This window comes from Mixophyes fleayi, chromosome 6 (genome assembly GCF_038048845.1).
Source record: "Mixophyes fleayi isolate aMixFle1 chromosome 6, aMixFle1.hap1, whole genome shotgun sequence".
Taxonomy (NCBI): domain Eukaryota; kingdom Metazoa; phylum Chordata; class Amphibia; order Anura; family Limnodynastidae; genus Mixophyes; species Mixophyes fleayi.
Genome location: NC_134407.1, coordinates 221,518,902 through 221,541,005, shown reverse-complemented (window position 1 = coordinate 221,541,005; position 22,104 = coordinate 221,518,902). Strand labels below are relative to the sequence as shown.

General features: G+C 42.1%; 2 protein-coding genes across 2 annotated transcripts in view; one reads left to right on the top strand and one right to left on the bottom strand.

The window, feature by feature from the left end:
* Positions 1-22,104, bottom strand: part of LOC142159815 (uncharacterized) — a 202,168-nt gene that overhangs the window by 63,864 nt on the left and 116,200 nt on the right. The window lies entirely within an intron of this gene.
* LOC142160646 (uncharacterized) overlaps positions 1-22,104 on the top strand; it is a 71,627-nt gene that overhangs the window by 8,780 nt on the left and 40,743 nt on the right. Inside the window, exon 5 of the mRNA XM_075215508.1 lies at positions 1,288-2,853. Within this exon, the coding sequence (XP_075071609.1) occupies positions 1,288-2,853 (1,566 nt within the window). The remainder of the gene's footprint in view (positions 1-1,287; positions 2,854-22,104) is intronic.

The following is a 22,104-nucleotide window of genomic DNA, read 5'->3' as shown; positions in this document are numbered from 1 at the left end:
GTGACCCCGACCCTTGGCGTGTTTTCTGACTATTCTACCAAACAAGTGACCCCTGACCTCTGCTTGTTCTCTGGATACGCTGTCTGACATAACTCTCTGTTCCTGGGTTCTCCACAGTCGGTACACATCACATGACCCTCCGTTTGTCTGCGGCCAAGTCTGTCCCCACCACTAGTGGCAACAGTCAACACCAGACTTTCGGAGCAGACTCCAGGTGTTGTTGTACTGGCTGGAGGGGTTCCTAACACCTATTAGTATGTTTTTGGCTTGTGGGAGGAAACCGGAGTACCCGGAGGAAACCCACGCAAAATACGGGGAGAACATACAAACTCCGCACAGATAAGGCCATGGTCGGGAATAGAGCTCATGACCCCAGTGCTGTGAGGCAGACGTGCTAACCACTGAGCCACATAGAGCAGCACAGTGACTTACAATCATATCATTGTATGCTACCAGCCAAGAGATCTGACCAGTCTCCTCCCCCCACTGTCTCATGGGATGTCAGACTGACTCCATGTAATTACCCATGAATGTCCTGTACACTACCTCCTGTGACAGTATACATAACCATGAGAGATTACCATGAATATTTTATCCTCGGCTGTATATTATCACTGTAATACTAATGCAGAATATGAGATTATTCCCCTCCCTCTAAGATCACATACACCCCATCATAATGTAACCTTCACGCCTGCTCGCACACACACGTCATTGCACAATACGTCACCCTCCAATCTACGCGCTCTTTATTCTGTTGCTCTGACCCTGTACCGTGCTTTGCCCTTATACTTTACTTTGTCCTGTTACCCATTTGTATCCTACTCCATTCTCCTACTCTGTCCTGATGCTCTCCTCTGCTCTGTGCAACGATGTGAGACCTAAGAGTAGTGTAAACCCATATCCAGGACTCACTGATAATTTAACCCACGTCTACTCTATTTGAGGCACCAGTGTTGTTTGTGTGTGAGGGCAGAGTCTAGTTGGACAATGTCACTGGCTAATGAGGTGTCCTGTTCTAGGATGCTGGTTGGGCAATGTGTGTGCTTAGGAAATGTTACCACATTTTGGCTGGAATTGTTTAAGCTGGATGATGCAATCTGCGTGTCACTGTGGCTGGGTTTAAGCAATGTGCTTAGTAGTGCAGTTTTCTATTTATAATAAAGTGTTTGCAGTTTGCAAATTGAAATTAAACAGCAGGACATAGTATGAAAATGTTGTGCATTATAATGTTAATCAATGTAAAATAAAATGTCTATTTCCATACATTTATTTTCTCTACAACAGATGGATGCACACACAGGAATATCTCAGACGGAAAATTAATTTTCTCTACAGATTTTGAAATTGAAGATAAGAACATTGCAGATGATTCTCCAGGAGGAAACCCCACTACCTTAAATGTACATCCAATACTTCACAGAGCAGATAAATCATCTGATCCCTCTAATCATGAGGAATATTCTCCTGATAACTCAGATATTGTTACACATAGTACAGCTCATAAAAATGATAAACTATTTCTAAGTCCTAAGGGTGGGCAAGTCTTTATGGTTAAGTCATCTCTTCATAGACATCAGAGAACTCACACAAGCAAGAAACACTTTACATGCTCTGAGTGTGAAAAATGGTTTACAGAGAAATCAAAACTTATTATACATCAGAGAAATCACACAGGTGAGAAACCATTTACATGTTCTGAGTGCAAGAAATATTTTACACAGAAATCATCTCTCGTTGCACATCAGAGAACTCACACGGGTGAGAAACCATTTACATGCTCTAAATGTGAAAAATGTTTTACACAGAAATCAAATCTTGTTGAACATCAGAGAACTCACACAAGTGAGAAACCATTTACATGCTCTGAGTGTGGAAAATGTTTTACACGGAAAACAATTCTTGTTGAACATCAGAGAACTCACACAAGTGAGAAACCATTTTCATGCTCTGACTGTGGAAAATGTTTTACACGGAAATCAATTCTTGTTGAACATCAGAGAACTCACACAGGAGAGAAACTGTTTACATGTTCTGAATGTGAAAAATGGTTTACAAACAAATCAAAACTTAATAGACATCAGAGAACTCACACGGGTGAGAAACCATTTACATGCTCTGAGTGTGGGGAATGGTTTTCTTCCAAACAATCTCTTAAGATACATCTGAGAATCCACACTGGTGAGAAACCATTTACATGTTCTGAGTGCAAAAAATGTTTTACACAGAAATCATCTCTCATTGAACATCAGAGAACTCACACAGGTGATAAACCATTTACATGTTCTGAGTGTGGGAAATGTTTTATAAACAAATCAATTCTTGTTGAACATCAGAGAACTCACACAGGTGAGAAACTGTTTACATGTTCTGAATGTGAAAAATGGTTTACAAATAAATCAAAACTTATTATACATCAGAGAAATCACACAGGTGAGAAACCATTTACATGTTCTGAGTGCAAAAAATGTTTTACACAGAAATCATCTCTCATTGAACATCAGAGAACTCACACTGGTGAGAAACCATTTACATGTTCTGAGTGTGGGAAATGTTTTACACAGAAATCATCTCTCATTGAACATGAGAGAACTCACACAGGTGAGAAACCATTTACATGTTCTGAGTGTGGGAAATGTTTTAGACATAAATCAAATCTTGTTCAACATCTGAAAATCCACACAGGTGAGAAACCATTTATATGTTCTGAGTGTGGGAAATGGTTTACATACAAATCAAATCTTGTTGAACATCAGAGAACTCACACAGGTGAGAAACTGTTTACATGTTCTGAATGTCAAAAATGGTTTACAAAGAAATCAAAACTTATTATACATCAGAAAACTCACACAGGTGAGAAACCATTGTTGTGAGTGTGGGAAATGTATTACACAGAAATTCAAAATTGTTGAACATTAAATATTCACACAGGACAAAAGCAATTGCATATGAAACAAGTTTGCTGTGATTCTCCAATTTTTGTAAAAATCAGTTGACTATATTAATGTAAATTAAATGATAGGTCAGTGTGTGTAATATATATATATATATATATATATATATATATATATATATATAATGTTTTTGTTTCCTGTTTTCATTAAACTATCAAAAGGGGTACAAAAAAACTTTGTGTCATCCAAATACATAAAATACCATATAGCAGGTATTTTTCTATATTTGTCATAATTGTAAGATACATTTTATACAACATACAATATCTTAGTTCTTCAATTCTTGTATCTTTATGTATTATGAAGAAGAATTGAAATTGGAAAATGACGTGTATTACCCACATCACTAGGCATACGCTATCTTCATATCCTGTTCCTGCATTACCTAACCACATGCCTTTATATTTCATAAGCCACACATACTCCAGTCTTTTATACTATATTAACATCTAACTTTCCCAGAGTTCTCGCTATAAGATTTACTGTCTGAAGATACCATAAAACCCATAAAGAAAATGCAGATAATAATATAATTATACTTAGCTGCGGTAATGGATTAGTATAGATGATTAATCAGATTGTTTCCAGGAATCCTGTCTCAAAAGAGCTGGAAAGTTGTTTCAGAACAAAACTCCCCGACACTACTGCAGACAGTCCAAGGGTAACGCTGTCTTGTTGTTACAGTGTTTTTATATCTCTTTGAGTGGTACACTCCAGACACAATATACCTATAATGTTATAATCATGATTTTATGTAAGTCTGTGACGATTATGTATTATTGTTATTTTCCCTTAATATTCATTTATGACAACGTGTATATTGTATGTAACCTTTCAAATATATATAATAACTATAAGTAACCTATAATATACACAATAAGCAAAAACCAATACCCTAAATAAATAATCTCAGTGTCACCGGGTTGTCTGTCTATTTATACTTGTTCATACTGACACGTACACAGAAAATCATTAAAGCCAACAACAAAATGACAGTGAGAGCTCCCTTGTGTTCTGACTTCATTAACTTATAATGCTAATTTCTTACTAAATCTCATTAATGTGTAAATATTTTGTTTAATGTGTATAGATGTGTGTATACATGTGTGTGGGTACAGTGCAGCTTAGTGCATACAGCATTGCAGGGGTTACCAATCAGCATGGCTCTAGGTCAGCCATCATGGAAGCATGGAAGGATTACATCAAACATACTGGGCCTGATTCATTAAGGAAAGTAAAGCAAAAAAAGAGTATATTTTCTCCTGGACAAACCACGTTACAATGTAAGGGGTGCAAATTTAAAAGTTTATTATTTTGCACATAAGTTAAATACTCGCTGTTTTTTTATGTAGCACACAAATACTTGATAGCTTTATTTTTACACTAAAATATAAAGTTGATCTAGGACATGCCTTATCCCAGCTATAACTCTGCCATCACATTTTACATTTACCCCCCCCCCCCCCTTCAATGCAACATGGTTTTGCCAAGGTGCAAAGTTACATCTTTTATTTGCTTTACTTTCCTTAATGAATCCGGCCCACTGTCCTTATCTCATAACAAAGAATAGCAGCATTACATGCTAGCTATACAACCATTCAACTCTGTAAATTCAACATTTCTTCCAAACCATTTCATATAAGCAGGCACTTCTATGAGCACAGTATAATCCCTTACCGGCACAGTACCTCCTACTATCAACTCTGTTTTGTCTATTGTCTGCATACAAACTCATGTTCCAAAACAAATCCACAGATTACACAATATCACTCCACAAATCCAACTATATTGTTCGATCATAATCACCTAAACTCTCACAACCACAACTTGGCTGCTGCATAGGAAGTGCTGCCATTTAGCCCAGGAGACGGCACCCCTAACAAACTAGAGATAATCTCGCTGTTTTTTTCCACTTCCTGTTATGCAAAAAGTCACAGTTTTCTATTTTTTGGGGAAAGAGTAACCCAGTGTACAGGGCGTTTTTGCAAGGTGCCGAAATTCGGCGGCTTTGCAGGGCAAATTTAAAACGGCAATGTCTTTTTGCCCTGCCAGTGACCGAATATCGGCAACTTGCGAAAACTGCAGATTGATATATTTAACCCCTAGGGGGTTGTTTTGCTAGAAAGCTATTATGACTGAGGAGTGCCTTTGAGGGGTGACAATTTTGAGAAAGTTATAGTCTTTTTTTACAATTTGGTAAAATATGTCCCATTTTAAAGTTAGGGGATTTCATAGAATTTCATAGCATCGCACATGTCAAATAGAGGTGTGTGCTGGGTGTACTCAGACTGGCTTCACATGAGTGTACAAATATGGCTGACTTCTCTTGTTAACAGTTTTCCTTCTGTGAGTTAGAAAATTTAGCCATATTTTCCAGCTACAGAGGGGCTGGTTAGTGTTTTGGGGATGGGAGGCACCCTGTAGTATTATAAGCCCTGGCACTGCTCTCATATCAAAGTTTAATAGTCCGAGCAGTGCCAGAAGCGGCTGTAACAGAGACCATTTTAAGTTTCCCGTCCCTCAGTGATGTCAGTTAGTTTATTTACCGCACTGCGCTGGGGAGGAAAATGTAAAACTGCTCTGTGCTGTGACCCCCACTATACAGCCAGTGTGTGTTATGTGACTTGTAGTGCCCTTGATATTAACATCCTGGATTCTGTTACTTCATTATTCCTGATCTATCCTGTTACGTCTCCTCTGTGCGGAGTCCGGCATTGGATCCCCTGTGATGTCTGTATTGCTGGAGGTGACCTCGGCTTTCCTGCAGGGCTCTGTGTAACCTGTATAATCCTCACCTGTCAGATAACATGTAATGTGTGTCTATGGAACCCACTCTCCCAGGGGAACTGTGACTGAATCCAGTGCTCAGTCTCAGCAGCTTTACATGATCAGTGAGCACTCAGCCTCCATCACTGTGTGGCCACGCCCCCTTCATCTGCGCCATCGCACAGGGGCGCCACACATCACTTCTATATGTGGGGGGTGGGGCAGAAACTTGCTGTACAGGGGCCCCAAATTCCTCCTGGTGGCCCTGTATGTGTTTGTATGTATATGTGTATGTATATATATATATATGTATGTGTGTGTATGTATATATATATATATATGTGTATATATATATATATATATATATATATATTGTAACAATAGGAGGCATTTAGCTGGCAATATGCAGAGAAAGCAGGGAAGTAGAGTAAAACATTGGCACAGTTATGTACCTAGGTGGAGATTAAACCAGGTAAAAACATATGTGTAGTTTAAAATTGGTTTACTTACTTGATTTAAAAGCTGCTTCCTCTCAGCAAACAGACAGGGTGGGTCTGATAGTCTAAACAGAGCCAGGGATGGGCGTTTCCTTTTAAAGAGAAGGTGGGTGTGTCACCTGTCCATCAAGCTAGGCCTGTGGGAGGAGTGTCAGGTATAAAACCCTGCTTGTTTCATTGTTCAGGGAGATCAACGCTGGGCTAGCTGGCTGATCTGGACAGAGAGCTGGACTATGTATAGTAAGCGTTGAGGGTCTCCATAATTGCTGTGCAAGTATACAGTGTCAAAACATTATTACCATCCTGACAATAAAGAACCATAAAAAGGAAGAAGTTGTACGCGTGTGCTTCACCAGTAGCGGGCTCTTGCCACAATATATATACTCTCAATCATCATTTCCTTAGGGTCTGATTGTTGAATATAAAACTCACCTCAGTGAGTATCTTTACAGTGGACTGCATATCAGTGACCTGTTGCTCTCACATTTAACGGTCTTGAAACATGCAGTTGCCTGGGATTTCCTGCACTGTTTTTTGATGCTTGCATCTGTTTGATAACCTAGAGAGCTAAATTAAAAATACTGTTACTCTTAATCATTATATCTCTGTGTCTGTGTCACGGGCACTAGGAGTCTTTGCCCAGGATATCACCAGATGATGTACTTACCAGAGTAATATAGCTGGTACTATGGTTCTCTGGTAGCAGGGTGACAACGGAACAGGAGAATCAGCAGATGGTAAGAGAATGCTCAAATAAAGTCTATGACTAGCAGCAACTGGTAATGAGTAGATGAATGTACACGAGGAACCAGATGGACAAGTAAACGTGAGGAGAGTCAGTGGTCTGCGTACAGCAAGTTGTACCACTGCTATAGTGAGGAGGAATGTCCAGGAGTAGCGAGGAGGTAGTGAGAGTCAGTGGTCTGCGTATAGCAAGTTGTACCACTGTCTATAGTGAAGGAATGGATTCCAGGTGCAAGTAGGTAACGTGGAAGTCAGTGGTCTGCGTATAGCAAGTTGTACCACTGCTTATGTGAGAGGATACTAGAAACTGGTGTCACAGGGAAACAGGAGTCAGTGGTCTGCATCAGCAAGTTGTACCACTGCTATATATATATGTGAGGAGGGACACGAGGAGATGAATGTAATGCAGAGGATACACGGGGCACACGGAACTTGATCCCACGATGATATCCACAATGCAGTAATAACTGACAAGCGCTGCTTGAAGTATACAAAGTCACTAGAGCGATCCAGGTAATAGGACACAAAGTCAATAGTCACAATAGCTTCAGTAGATAGAAGACTCTGGAGATGAACACAACACAGTCCAGACGGATATGCAATACAAAAGCAAAGTCAATGGAAGGTATGCATACCGCGGTTCAGGAGAGCAGGCTATCAGTGAGACGTGCAGGGATACCTGAACGGCTGAACGCCGGCAGGAGGAGAAACCACTGGAGGATGGAAGCGGTAATCAGGTTGGTGCAGCGCACGGCAGGTAACCAGTATCAACGGAGCAATACTCAGGAAGCAGTAGAAAGACTGGAAACATGAACACGGGAGAGTTGAGGCTGTCTGGTATCCGGCAGTAGTAGCGGAGGCAGCGGAGGGAAGACACGCTGAACACGGAAGAGTAGAGGCGGTCTGGAATCCGGTAGTAGAAGCAGATAGGAATCAGTGGAGAGCTGACACGATGAACACAGGAGAGTTGAGGCGGACTGGAATCCGGCAGCAGTAGCAGATAGGAATCAGCTGAGTGCAGGCACGATGAACACAGGAGAGTTGAGGCAGACTGGAATCCGGCAGCAGTAGCAGATAGGAATCAGCTGAGTGCAGGCACGATGAACACAGGAGAGTTGAGGCGGACTGGAATCCGGCAGCAGTAGCAGATAGGAATCAGCTGAGTGCAGGCACGATGAACACAGGAGAGTTGAAGTGGTCTGGAAACCACAAACGTAGTAGACGGGAATCAGCTGGAGCTGAATACACGAGGAAACACAGGAACACCTTCAGAGGCTCATGGGGAATGAGACTCCAAGATCAGGCAACCAGGTAATGATCACAGGTGGTTTAAATAGGGAGGGTTGCCTGATCATCCAATCAATTAAAAGCAACAGGTACTGAAGGTTAAATAAGGGCTGCACATGCGCAGACCCTCAGGATGGCGGACAGCCACGGTTCCTGAACACAGGAGAAAAGGCACTCACAGTCCGGTGAGTGACAGTCTGTTTTTTCAATATTTTATGTCCGTACAGCTGAACCTCAGTTTAAGTAAAACTGCAATATTGACTTTTCACACACCGATATAACTGGTGCCAGCAGTGGGATGGTGTCATAGTATGCCCATCCTGTCACAATATATGTCCCTAATCCCAGAGAGGGGTTAACCCCATATCACTAAAGAGAACCCCAAGAGAGAGGGGGACATTTTGCATAGAAGAGACCCTGGAGTGAGGGTTACTACAAGAGGCATGGCAGTTGTAGTGTCAGAGCAAGGGGCTGAGAGTACACAGAGAGACGTGTCAGAGCCCAAAGGAGAAATCATCCACGCAGAGGAGGGGTGAGCTGCAGTTGAGAGTTGCACAGCATGTGTCAGAAATGCATTGAGAAGCTGCCTGCCTGTTAGCATCCATGTGAGTGCCCCTGCAGAGGAGGGGTGATCTGCAGTGAAGTATGGAGTACTGGATTGTAAGAGATATATGAACTATGTTATATAACATCTAGATAACATTAAGAACTGTGCAGGAGGAGTAAGGAGAGATTCTTGCAACCATATTCATATCGCTCAGTAGGAACTGCTGGAGAGAGTAAGGAGCTGTATATATATTTCTTTATTGCGGCAACGATTATGATTATTGTGCTGGAGGAAGAGGAGTGTAAATAAAGAGTTCAGTTTGTCATAGAGATGGTCTGGTGCTCAAATTATACTGACGTTTATTGCACTGCACCATAAAGTGACATCACCTGTGTCCCATTACCTACAAAGAGACCCCTGCATGTGCAGGGACCCCCTTGTCATTTACACCCATGCCCATCAGCTAGCCTGGGCTGGAGAAGGGGGTGCAGTGTGTAACCTTTGCATCCCACACTACACAGTACAGGGTCTTACAGAAGAATACATTCCCTGCACATGTGCAGTAAGCATCTGAGAGACCGCCTTGGCTGATATGTTGGCATGCCTGGGTTCTGCTTTGGTTACATATGCATTTCGCAATACACACATAAAAGTACAATAACAACAAAATGGAGTTTTGATAGACCTGTCACAGTTGACTCTAGTTGCACCTCAGAAAGGGTGAGTATTCACAGGTGGAGGAATATTACTTTCTTCATATGAAATACTGGTAAGTGGGACCCAAATTGTATAAAATGACCACAGACTATAAAGAGACTCCACACTCTATAAAAATAACTAGAACCCCAGACTATAAACCATACACCGCCATATAACAGACCACCAGCCGGTATGAGAGAACCACTGTCCATATATCAGGACTCTGGACCATATAGACTAACCACCACCAATATGATAGGACCAAAGACTATATGACATAAACCCAAACTATAGGAGTAATGCCGAGACGGTATGAAAGAATCCCAAATAAAATAACAGGACTCCAGACGTATATCAACATCTGAGTCTATGAGAAAACCCCAGAACATATAATGTAAGCACCAGATCAAATAATAGGACTATAGTCCTTATAAGATCCATGACTGTATAACATAACCCAGAAACCGTGACCATGGCAGAACCTCAGTCCATATGAGAGGACCCTAATGTGTATGACTGAACCCCAAAGACAAGATCCCAAACTGTAGGACACAACAGCATGAGATGACCACTGACTATAGGACCCAACAGTATGACCAGACCCCACAAAGCAGGAAATAACCCTGGACAGTATCACAAGAGCCCAAACCATATAAGTGAACTGACAGTATAAAAGAACCCCAGACCATATAGTAGGTCATTAAACTGTATAGCAAGATCCCAAACTGTGTACAAGTTCCCCGGACACCAGACTGTATGATAGGACAAGATCTTCCATTGTATAACATGACCTCAATGTGTAGGACTGAACCCCTGAACATAAGATAGGACAGACTATGTATAGGACCTAAGTGTGTACCATCTTTGTACTTCTGAGGTGATCATCCCAACTAAAGAGAGGTGTGTAAGCCCTTGAAAGGACTCTTTAATAGCAATAATCACCATTCTGCTTTCAAGATCCAGCATGTTTCAAAGAACATAAAGGTGGTCATCGCACAAGGTATAGAGGCATCCTCATTACATCATACGCATAAAAGCATGCTAAATAAAGATTATGAGGAGGTGCTCTTTCAATATAGATCGTAGTAATCTTAAAGAAACAACCGAAGAAAGGTCTAAGTATATGTACAAAAGGCACTCCAGTTCTCTAATGATCAACAAATTATTAAGTAATTAGTACATATTTATGTATAATGATCAATAACTAACTATATAGATCTCAATCATGGGGCAGTAAGCCTTTATTATTTGGATCACATATAGGCAATATATTAAAAACATTTTTTTTTTTAAAGAGTAAGAGTAGAAAGATAAAGAATAAAAATTATGTCTAAAATGATTCAGACCTTATGGAAGAGCCGGTGAAACTCTATAATATAAGGGATTAGTGTAATATGGAGTAACTCTATATTATCATGGATATGTTATATTCAATGTATACTCCAATAATATTTAATCACTCATCGATGAGGTATCCCAGAATATTGAAAATCTATCAAGGAGGGCATAGATGGTATCTTATGGGGAAATACCCCCTAATTATGGGAATGGGAGATGGAAAAGGTGTAGGACACTGCTATTAAATCATATCACCTACAGATATATTGGCTGTGGAATATCAGACCTTATGTGCCCACTGTGTGGTATTTTTAAGAAAAGTGCCTACAACATTAATGGGTTAATTTAAGAAAATGTGGAAAGTAAGCCTATGCATTCTTGAGTGTACATGAGGTGATCAGTGCAGGGAGAAGTAAATTCCCTCATATACAGTCAGGTCCATAAATATTGGGACATTGACACAATTCTCATATTTTGGGCTCTATACACCACCACAATGGATTTGAAATTAAACAAACAAGATTTGCTTTAACTGCAGACTTTCAGCTTTAATTTGAAGGAATCCAAATCAGGTGAACGGTGTAGGAATTACAACGGTTTCAATATGTGCCTCCCACTTTTTAAGGGACCAAAAGTAATGGGACAAACTAAACAATCCTACATCAAACTTTCACTGTTTAATACTTTGTTGTAAATCCTTTGCATTCATCTACAGCCTGAAGTCTGGAACACATAGACATCACCAGACACTGGGTTTCATCCCTGTTGATGCTCTGCCAGGCCTCTACTGCAAATGTCTTCAGTTCCTGCTTGTTCTTGGGGCATTATCCCTTCAGTTTTGTCTTTATCAAGTGAAATGCAGCTCAATTGGATTCAGGGCAGGTGATTGACTGGGCCATTGCATAACATTCCACTTGTTAGCCTTAAAAAACTCTTTGGTTGCTTTTGCAGTATGTGTGGTGGTCGAGTATGATGGGATTCCCTTCCCTTACCTTGTCCTCCAGACACGATTCAGGTTCTTTTTTATTCGGACATCCGGTGGTCAGGAGATAAATACCTCAATGAAAGGGACAAGGATTGGTCAAATAACTTGGGTTTATTAATAATGCGGTAAAGATAATTTTGGTAAGCAACCGCGCCACTGACCCCTTCAACTCAATGGTAATGACAAAATATTAATTTGATCAACATAGAGCACAATAGCATTTAACATATAATAACAATAAATCAATTTTCAGGTAAATCACATAACATTAACATCATCTAAAACATTTGGTGCACCAATATTATCCCTGGTAACGTTACCATATTTTACACTCAGTCATGGGTTGAACTGTACACAGGAATTTAGTAGAAGTGCTGGACATGGTTGAGGCCCATAAATTACTTTTTCATGCCAAATAAACTGATGATTTTTTGTATTACACAGTTTCTTTTGTGTGTATTCACAGACCTCTCTATTTTCTCTCCTCTCACACCGTTCTCAGTACATAGCTCAGTCTGTTTAGTGTGATGTCACAGATCTCTATACTGCTTATTTGTTTTCAGTACTTTCCTTTTTACTCACACCTCTCTTTGGCTCACTTCTTATCTTCTTCTCTTCTTACACTTACTTCACTTTTAATCTGCTTATATATCACTTTGTCCGATTTTCATTCTGTCCCTATTTTTCTCTCTCAGTCTATGCAGACACAGGGATCTCTCTCCCTCAGAAGTCTAGAACTTTCCTCTCCCCACTGCCTTCTGGGAGTTCACAGTTATTACCAAAGTTAGTGGACTTGTTGCTATGCCACACACTCCTCCTTCCTGTTACTCCCGGCAACCACCAACCACTCCCAACTGTCACTTCTCCCTCAAGAAACATTTTTTTTTTTTAAATCTTTATAAACACTTTTAACAATTAACAAATTAAAAACATATAGTTACACCCCAGGGTACTCAGATGTTGGGGCACCACATTTGCTTTGGGTCATTGTCCATCTGCACTGTGAAGCGCCGTCCAATGAGTTCTGAAGCATTTGACTGAATATGAGCAGATAATATTGCCCGAAACACTTCAGAATTCATCCTGCTGCTTTTGTCAGCAGTCACATCTTCAATAAATACAAGGAAACCAGTTCCATTGGCAGCCATACATGCCCACGCCATGACACTACCACCACCATGCTTCACTGATGAGGTGGTGTGTTTTGGATCATGAGCAGTTCCTTTCCTTCTCCATACTCTTCTCTTCCCATCACTCTGGTACAAGTTGATCTTTGTCTCATCTGTCCATAGGATGTTGTTCTAGAACTGTAATGGCTTTTTTAGATGTTGTTTGCCAAACTCTAATCTGGTCTTCCTGTTTTTGTGGCTCACAAATGGTTTACATCTTGTGGTTAACCCTCTATATTCACTCTTTTGAAGTCTTCTCTTGATTGTTGACTTTGACACATATACACCTACCTCCTGGAGAGTGTTCTTGATTTGGCCAACTGTTGTGAAAGGGTTTTTCTTCACCAGGGAAACAATTCTTCTGTCATCCACCACAGTTGTTTTCCGTGGTCTTCCGGGTATTTTGGTGTTGATGAGCTCTCCGGTGCATTCTTTCTTTTTAAGAGTGTTCCAAACAGTTGATTTGGCCACACCTAATGTTTTTGCTATCTCTCTGATGGGTTTGTTTTGATTTTTCAGCCTAATGATGGCTTGCTTCACTGATAGTGACAGCTCTTTGGATTTCATATTGAGAGTCGACAGCAACAGATTCCAAATGCAAATGTCACACCTAGAATCAACTCTAGACCTTTTACCTGCTTAATTGATGATGAAATAACGAGGGAATAGCCCACACATGTCCATGAAATAGCTTTGGAGTCGACTGTCCCATTACTTTTGGTCCCTTAAAAAGTGTGAGGCACATATAGAAAACGTTGTAATTCCTACACCTTTCACCTGATTTGGATGTAAATACCCTCAAATTAAAGCTGAAAGTCTGCAGTTAAAGCACATCTTGTTAGTTTCATTTCAAATCCATTGTGGTAGTGTATAGAGCCCAAAACATGAGAATTGTGTAAATGTCCCAATATTTATGGACCTGACTGTATTACCAGCTTTATTTTTATTTTTAAACTCTTTATTTGAAGAGGAAACAACAGGCACAAAACCAACAACATTTATGACAAGAAAAAATCTTAACAATCAAGATGTCTCCTCTGAGTTTTATACTTTTATAACAGTGGGAAGAGTGAGAGGGGAAGGGAGGGTGGGGGGAAGAAAGGCACAAGTATTGTTAACAATGTAGCTAATAAATAAATGAGCAAGCAAACTTGGAACGTTGCTAGAAAAAAACTGGGACACACAATTACATTGGCTACCCAAAAAAGAAATAGGATAGACATTACTCACCAGCAGCGCGCCATATCCAGCCTGGGGGAGTCGAGAGGCGGCCCAAGAACTATGTTCCATCTGCAGGTGGAGGAGCCGCATTGGATAGGCAGCTACGGCTTTCTAGTAAGTACCACGGGGCCCACACCTTATCAAAATTATATGATTTGTCATGAAGGTAACACGTTATACTCTCCATGCTTGCGACATGTCCTATGTAGGACCGTAATTCCTGCATGGAGGGAGCCCTGGGGTCTTTCCAGTGTTTTGCTATTAGGGATTTAGCAGCTGCCAAGATGTGGGAGATAAGCTTGTTAGAAGGCGCGCTCTCATCAGGTATAGGGCGAGAGAGAAGGAATGACCAGGGGTCTTTACTTATCTGTTGTTCTGATACAGAGTTTATGAGTGTAAGAGCCATGTTCCAGAAAAAAACAATGCGAGAGCAGGTCCACCATATATGTAGCATCGTACCTCTCTGGCCACATTCCCGCCAGCAGCTCGGAGTGGCCGTAGGAAACATTCGAGACAGCCTATCAGGAGTATAGTACCACCTATAGTACACTTTATAGGCAGTTTCCTTAATTAATGTAGAGATCGAGCTCTTGGCAATCCCCTCCCTGACCTCCTCCCAACATAAGTCGTCTGGAGGAGGGCCAAAGTCAGCCTGGAGTATCGAAAGTATAATCTATGAGCCAATTATAGATCTGGGAGATCATCCCTTTAGTGAGAGGTGAGTGTAAACACATGTATTCAAAGGAGGTTGGGGCCCGGAGAGCCTCCTGGGGGGGCAAAGACATGGCGAAGTGTCGAACCTGGAAGTACTCAAAAAAGAGCGGACGAAACGGTTCAAAATTATGATAAAGTTCTGACATAGAAGCCCAAGTTTGACCAACCACAAGGTCCGAAACCACCCGTATTCCCGCCTTTATCCAATGTTTAAATTGCTGCGTTGAATTGCCAGGAGGGAAGTGTGGGTTGCCCCAGAGAGGAGTCAGAGGTGAGACAAGGGAGGACAATTTATATTTGACCCGGCATGAGTCCCAAAGGAATAAGCTGAATTTAAGAGATTGAAGAGAGGAGGCTACTGGTGGTCTATCTATATTAGCCAAACCCCAGAGTGATGCCATGGAGGGGACCCCAACATAGTGGGTCTCCAGGTCCACCCAGGCTATGGACTGGTAAGGCGCATAGGTTACCGCCACCTGGGTCAAATGGGATGCCAAATAATAGAATTTAATGTCTAGAAAGCCCCTGCCTCCCCGGGCCCTGGGCTTTTTAAGCACTGCTATCGAGATTCTAGGGGGCTTGGCACGCCATATAAACTTTAGGAAGGAGGAATGTAAGTCCCTAAACACAGAATCGGGGACCCTCGCCGGAAGAGTCTGGAAAAGATACAGAAGTTTAGGGACCAAGTTCATCTTAATAGCAATAATCCTCCCCAGCCACAATATGATATAGCTCTTCCAAGCCCCCAAACCTGTTTGATTTTTGACAGAAGGGGGGGGAGTTTTCCCGATACAATCTCTCATAGGAAGAGGTGATATAAACTCCAAGATATTTGATCTTATTTATCTAAGGGAAGGGGAAGCGTGGAGGAGCATGGCCTCAGATTTAACAAAATTAATTTTATAGCCAGACAGGAGGCCATATTCATCCATAACTTTATATAGGGCAGGTAAAGACTCCTGAGGATTCGTCAGAGAAAGAAGTATGTCATCTGCAAAGAGAGAGACCTTAAATTCCTGCGGTCCCACTGTCACACCTGAGATCGACGTCGACTGTCTAATCATCGCCGCCAAGGGTTCTATCACTAGTGCAAAAATTAAGGGCGAAAGGGGGCAGCCCTGCCTCGTCCCGTTGGAGAGAAAGAGGGGGTCGGAAAGAGACCCATTAACCAGCACCCTAGCTGAGGGAGTTATAGAGGGCAGATACCCCGGTCAGAAATTCAGCCGTGAAGCCGCACGCCTTCAAAGCTAGGGTCATAAAATCGCAAGAGATCTGATCAAACGCCTTCTCGGCGTCCAGTGAGAGCATCATGGCTGGGAGGCGCCTTTGATTAATGATTTGAACAAGGTCGATCGCGCGGCGAGTGTTATCCCTCGCCTGGCGACCCGGTATGAAACCCACCTGATCATAATGGATTAGACCCGGAAGGACTCCATTCAGGCGGGTAGCCAGGATCTTTGCATATAACTTAATGTCAACATTAAGAAGGGAGATGGGACGGTAGCTTGCACAGTCGCTAGGGTCTTTCCCCTCCTTATGTATAACTACAATACGTGCCTCTAACATTGACTTCGGAAAGGGTTCACCATGGAAGACAGCATTGAACAGGGAGCGGAGGTAGGGAACCAAGGTCTGGGAAAATCTTTTATAGTAGGCGGCGGAAAAGCCATCAGGCCCGGGGGCCTTGGAGGTCTTTTGGGCCTTGATAACTGCTAGTATTTCCTCTGATGTAATCTCCTCATTTAGTTGTTGGATTAGGCTACTGGAAAGGGCAGGGAGATTCGCTTGTCTCAAGAAAGCTGCTATTGTGTCCGCAGGGGGGGGCACTCCCGTGATTTAGAGCATCCAAGTTATACAATGTAGAATAAAATTTCTGAAACTCTCGGCCTATCTGGTCGGGACGGTAAATAGGTAAGCCGGAGGGAGACTTCAGAGCCATGACGTTGTTTTGAGATCTCTGGGCCCTCAGACGGGAAGCTAATATTCTATCAGCTTTATCTCCCATCTCATAGAACGTCTGCCTCAGCCGTTTCAGGGCCGTGGCGGTGGATTCAGGGAGAAGGAGGTTCAAATCAGATCTCACCTTTAGAAGTTTGGTCAGTACCTCTTCATCTGGGGATAGTTTATGCTGTCTCTCCAGAGTCTGGAGTTGGATAGTTAGTGACGCACGTTTAGAGGTGGCCATCTTCTTACGGCGCGAGGCCATGCTGATAAGATGGCCTCGCACCACCGCCTTATGGGCTTCCCAGAGGGTCATGGGGGAAGTATCGGGGAGGTCATTAAAGAGAAAATACTGGTCAAGAAGGGACCGGAGCTCTAAGGTAAGTGACTGATCATGGAGAATGGAGTCATTGATACGCCACGAGGCGGGGCGAGGGCGAGGTACTATGTCTGATAGGTCAGCTGATATAGGAGAATGGTCAGACCAAACCATCGGGTGTATGTGAGCCACCCTGAGTCTTAATGACAGATCGTGGCTGAGGAAGACCATGTCTATACGTGAGTAGGTACCATGGACCGGGGAGTAAAATGTGTAATCTCGGGATGAGGGTTCCCTGAGCCTCCAGGAGTCAAAGAGGAGATGATGGGAAAGAAGGGATACCAAGGCCTTATATTTACGGGACTCCGAGCCACTGACGAGGGGGAGCAAAGTGGACTATCTATAGTATCATCTACTACAACATTAAAGTCCCCTGCACTAATCACTACTCCCTGGCGCACCTGAGAGAGCAAAGAGTCTAGGGCAGCCAGAAATGAACGCTGATTTTGATTTGGGCCATATACATTAACCAGGGTGCATATAGTATTATTGAGTTTGCCCACTAGGATTGGAAATCGACCGTCAGGGTCAGAATGAGATGTCAAAAGCTCAAATGTTACGTGGGATGCAAAAAGTGTAGCTACTCCTCGCTTTTTTTGTCTGGGGTCACAGGCATGGAAAGCAGAAGGGTACCGTTTAGATTTCAGTTCTGGATGTGAATGACGGGTAAAATGTGTTTCCTGAAGAAAAACTATATCTGCTCTGTGTTGTTTAAGTGTGAGATAAAGTGTTGTACGCTTTTGTGGGCTGTTCAAACCTTTAACGTTCAATGAGAAGATCCTAAGAGCCATCGGGAGGTGAAGACAGGGCCGCCTCAGGTCCCCCAGCGAGGACTGGTCGCACTACAAAACATAATAATCCCAAGTTAACACAAATGCAATAAGGACAAAAAGTATGAAGAAGTGCCTGAGGTAAAAAAGGAGAGGGAGGAAAGGAGGGGGAATAAAGGGGAGTAAGGTAGTGGACAGGGCCAGCGTGTGAGGGCACACCTGGTCCATGCAGCCGGCCAGGGAAGGTACAGGGCAGTGCCAGTGGCAAGGGAGGGCCGGGCAAGGGCAATATACCCATTATGGGAACGTGGCCAGGAAAACGGACACCTAGAAGGCCTGGGAGAACCAGCTGAAAAATGTGGACACCCACATTACCTCCCAGCCAGGGTCAGATAAGCAATATAACAAGCTAGATGGGAAAGGAATGTCGTGAGGTAAGAAGGTCAAACCACTACCCAAAGTCAGTAGAACGGCCACACATAGCTATAGAAAATGAACTGAGGGCAGTAGATGAATAGCATAACGATACAATTAGAAAATAATACAATCTAGTAATCACACAGAAAGTTAACAAACAGATTAACTCAACATCTGGGGCCAATGGCCCCTACTTTCTCCCAATCTACATGAGGAAGACCGAAAACCAGCGGTCAGTCATGTAGAGAAAAGGAGCGAGAAACTGGGAGGTTTCAGTAACAAAGAAAACAAGGAAACACAGTGAGCATATATCAAGGCGGTGGAACAGTAATAGATGGTTTAGCGGTTCTTGTCACAGTCGACCACTCTTTAGTTGGAGGCTTCCGAGAGGCAGGGGTGAATCCCGTAGAGCTGGGCTGCGATCCAGATGCCGCCGGGAGAGAATGAGAAGTCGGTGCCGGGAGACCCAGAGTCCCAAGAAGCTGGACTGCTTCCGTCATTGAACGAGCAGAATGAAGCTTGTTATGATGCCAGACCAAAAGGCGGAACGGAAAGCCCCATCGATTATAACCAGCTTTATGAATATTATTTACTTAGATTGATTCAATTAACGTATCACTGAATATAAGAATATTATTATATTGTAGTCAATGAACGGGATTATATGCACTCTACAGATCCCTTAAAAACAAAGGTATTTGTTAGTCTATTTGTTCCTGTATTTTTTTTTACTCCACTATGGCTATATTATAGTAGTTTATACACATATATATTCTAATAATTAATTTTCAATAGTAAGAATTGTTCCTGCTCCCAATCTTCACTTCACTTTTTTTCATATATTCCCCCTCCCCCCCCCCCCCAAAAAATTTTGCACACATTTTTTGTATTCTTCACACATCCCTGAGGCACTTCCAGCTAGCGACTCCATTCCACCCTTCAGTCCAGCCTCCAATTGCACAGAGATCTCAGGACTCGCTGCCAGATTGTGACCGACTGCTACCGGGGAACAAAGCCCTGCTGCCATGCTTCACTGCCGCTCCCACAGTAACTACATAGGGGATCCCTCCATCCCCTCAACAACCTACAGCACTTATGCAATCCAGCCGACAGTGATTGTGTCTCCTATCTAACTACAACCTCATAGGTCTGGACGTGAGGAACCCCTCCAGTTCCCGCTACAGTCCTCTTCTGCAGCACCCAATAGAGACCTGTCCTGTGGCCCTCTCTATCACTATGGACCTAAGACTGTCCGTAGAGACAGTGGTTCAGATTCTTGGTGCTCGGAAGTCCAAATACACCTCCCATTAAGGCCTTTACTTCTACCTTACCAATGACCTAGGACACGACCTGTGGACTACTACCTCTCCTAGCCTGCTCAATGCTGGAGTCACACTCTCTGCAGGGCCTGACCCCAAAGCCTGTACTGGGGTCTCCCCAGCAGCACAACTGCTCCTGAAGTACTGAATAAACCAAAACACTGACACTTGGGAGATATTTCATGTATGATTGTTTCTTGGGCAGTTACCCACATAATATATACAAATATTATTACCTTAGCTAACTGCACCACCACTAGGTCCCTCAGTTTTGCTCACTGCATTCTATGTCTCTCTTCACTGCCCCCATCACCTGGTCCATACCCTAAACCAAACTGTCCCACTTAATCCTACTGTCTCTCTCCCCCTCCCCCCTAGAATGTAAGCTCTCGTGGACAGGGTCCCTTTTACCATCAGTCTGGTGTTGTCCATGTCATGTCCGATACTAACATTTTTTGTATACCATGTGATTTGCTCTGTTAATTACATCCAAGCACTGTTATTCTGGTCAATTGAACCTATGTACATGCTATGATGCTTCATGGATCATGTATGTCAGTACTATGGAATGTATGGGACCATACAAATAAACAGTGACTATGATGAAGTGCGTATAACAGGACTGCACACTGTGTACAGAACACCAGACCGTATAATAGGCCCACAGACTGCTCTTCTGCTCAACGGGAGGTTATGCCCTCCCTGAGCTCGCCAGTGTGTATTATAGGACCCCAGAGCGTGTGCAGGACCTTAGACCATGTAAAAGGACCCGAGAGTATATAATACCAACCCTGTGTGTATAACATGACCACAGGTGTGTAGGACTGAGTGTGAAAGGGCCCCAAACTGTGTACAGGTCCCAAGTGTGTATGATATGTCCCCAATATCTAGGACTGTGCCCATAAATGTATGACAAAAACCTGGTGGGTGTACAGGACAGGAACATGGGGTGTATATATATCCCAGTGTGTATATATGACAGGACCCCAGTGTGTATATATGACAGGACCCCAGTGTGTGTATATATGACAGGACCCCCCAGTGTGTGTATATATGACAGGACCCCCCAGTGTGTGTATATATGACAGGACCCCAGTGTGTGTATATATGACAGGACCCCAGTGTGCGTATATAGGACAGGACCCCAGTGTGTGTATATATGACAGGACCCCAGTGTGTGTGTATATATGACAGGACCCCAGTGTATATATAACAGGACACGGTATATATATAACAGGACCCCAGTGTGTATATATAACAGGACACCAGTATATATATGACAGGACCCCAGTGTGTGTATATATGACAGGACTCCAGTGTATATATAACAGGACCCCAGTGTGTGTATATATGACAGGACCCCAGTATATATATGACAGGACCCCAGTGTGTGTATATATGACAGGACCCCAGTGTGTATATATGACAGGACCCCAGTGTGTGTATATATAACAGGACACAGTATATATATAACAGGACACAGTATATATATATATATATAACAGGACACAGTATATATATATATATAACAGGACACAGTATATATATATATATATATATAACAGGACACAGTATATATATATATATAACAGGACACAGTATATATATATATATATATATATATATATATATATATATATATATATATATATATAACAGGACACAGTATATATAGAACAGGACACAGTATATATATATATATATAACAGGACACAGTATATATATATAACAGGACACAGTATATATATATAACAGGACACAGTATATATATATATATATATATATATATATATATATATATATATATATATAACAGGACACAGTATATATATATAACAGGACACAGTGTATATATATATATATATATATATATAACAGGACACAGTATATAGAACAGGACACAGTATATATAGAACAGGACACAGTATATATAACAGGACACAGTATATATATAACAGGACACAGTATATATATATATATATATATATATATATATATATATATATATATATAACAGGACACAGTATATATATATAACAGGACACAGTATATATATAACAGGACACAGTATATATATATATATAACAGGACACAGTATATATATATAACAGGACACAGTGTATATATATATATAAGGACATTACCAGGACCCGGGGTCTAGGACAGAACGATCTATTAGTACATAGACCATGTCACGTGATCTCCTCTCAGGGGGCGGGGTCACTAACTCTGCTGCTGTCACTGCTATCACCGGACCACAACTCCCAGCAGGCCCCGCGGCCCCGGTGGACCGCAGAACCCGGAAGCGGCTTGGAACGCAGAACCCGGAAGTTAACTATCTGCCTCTGATGACTTCC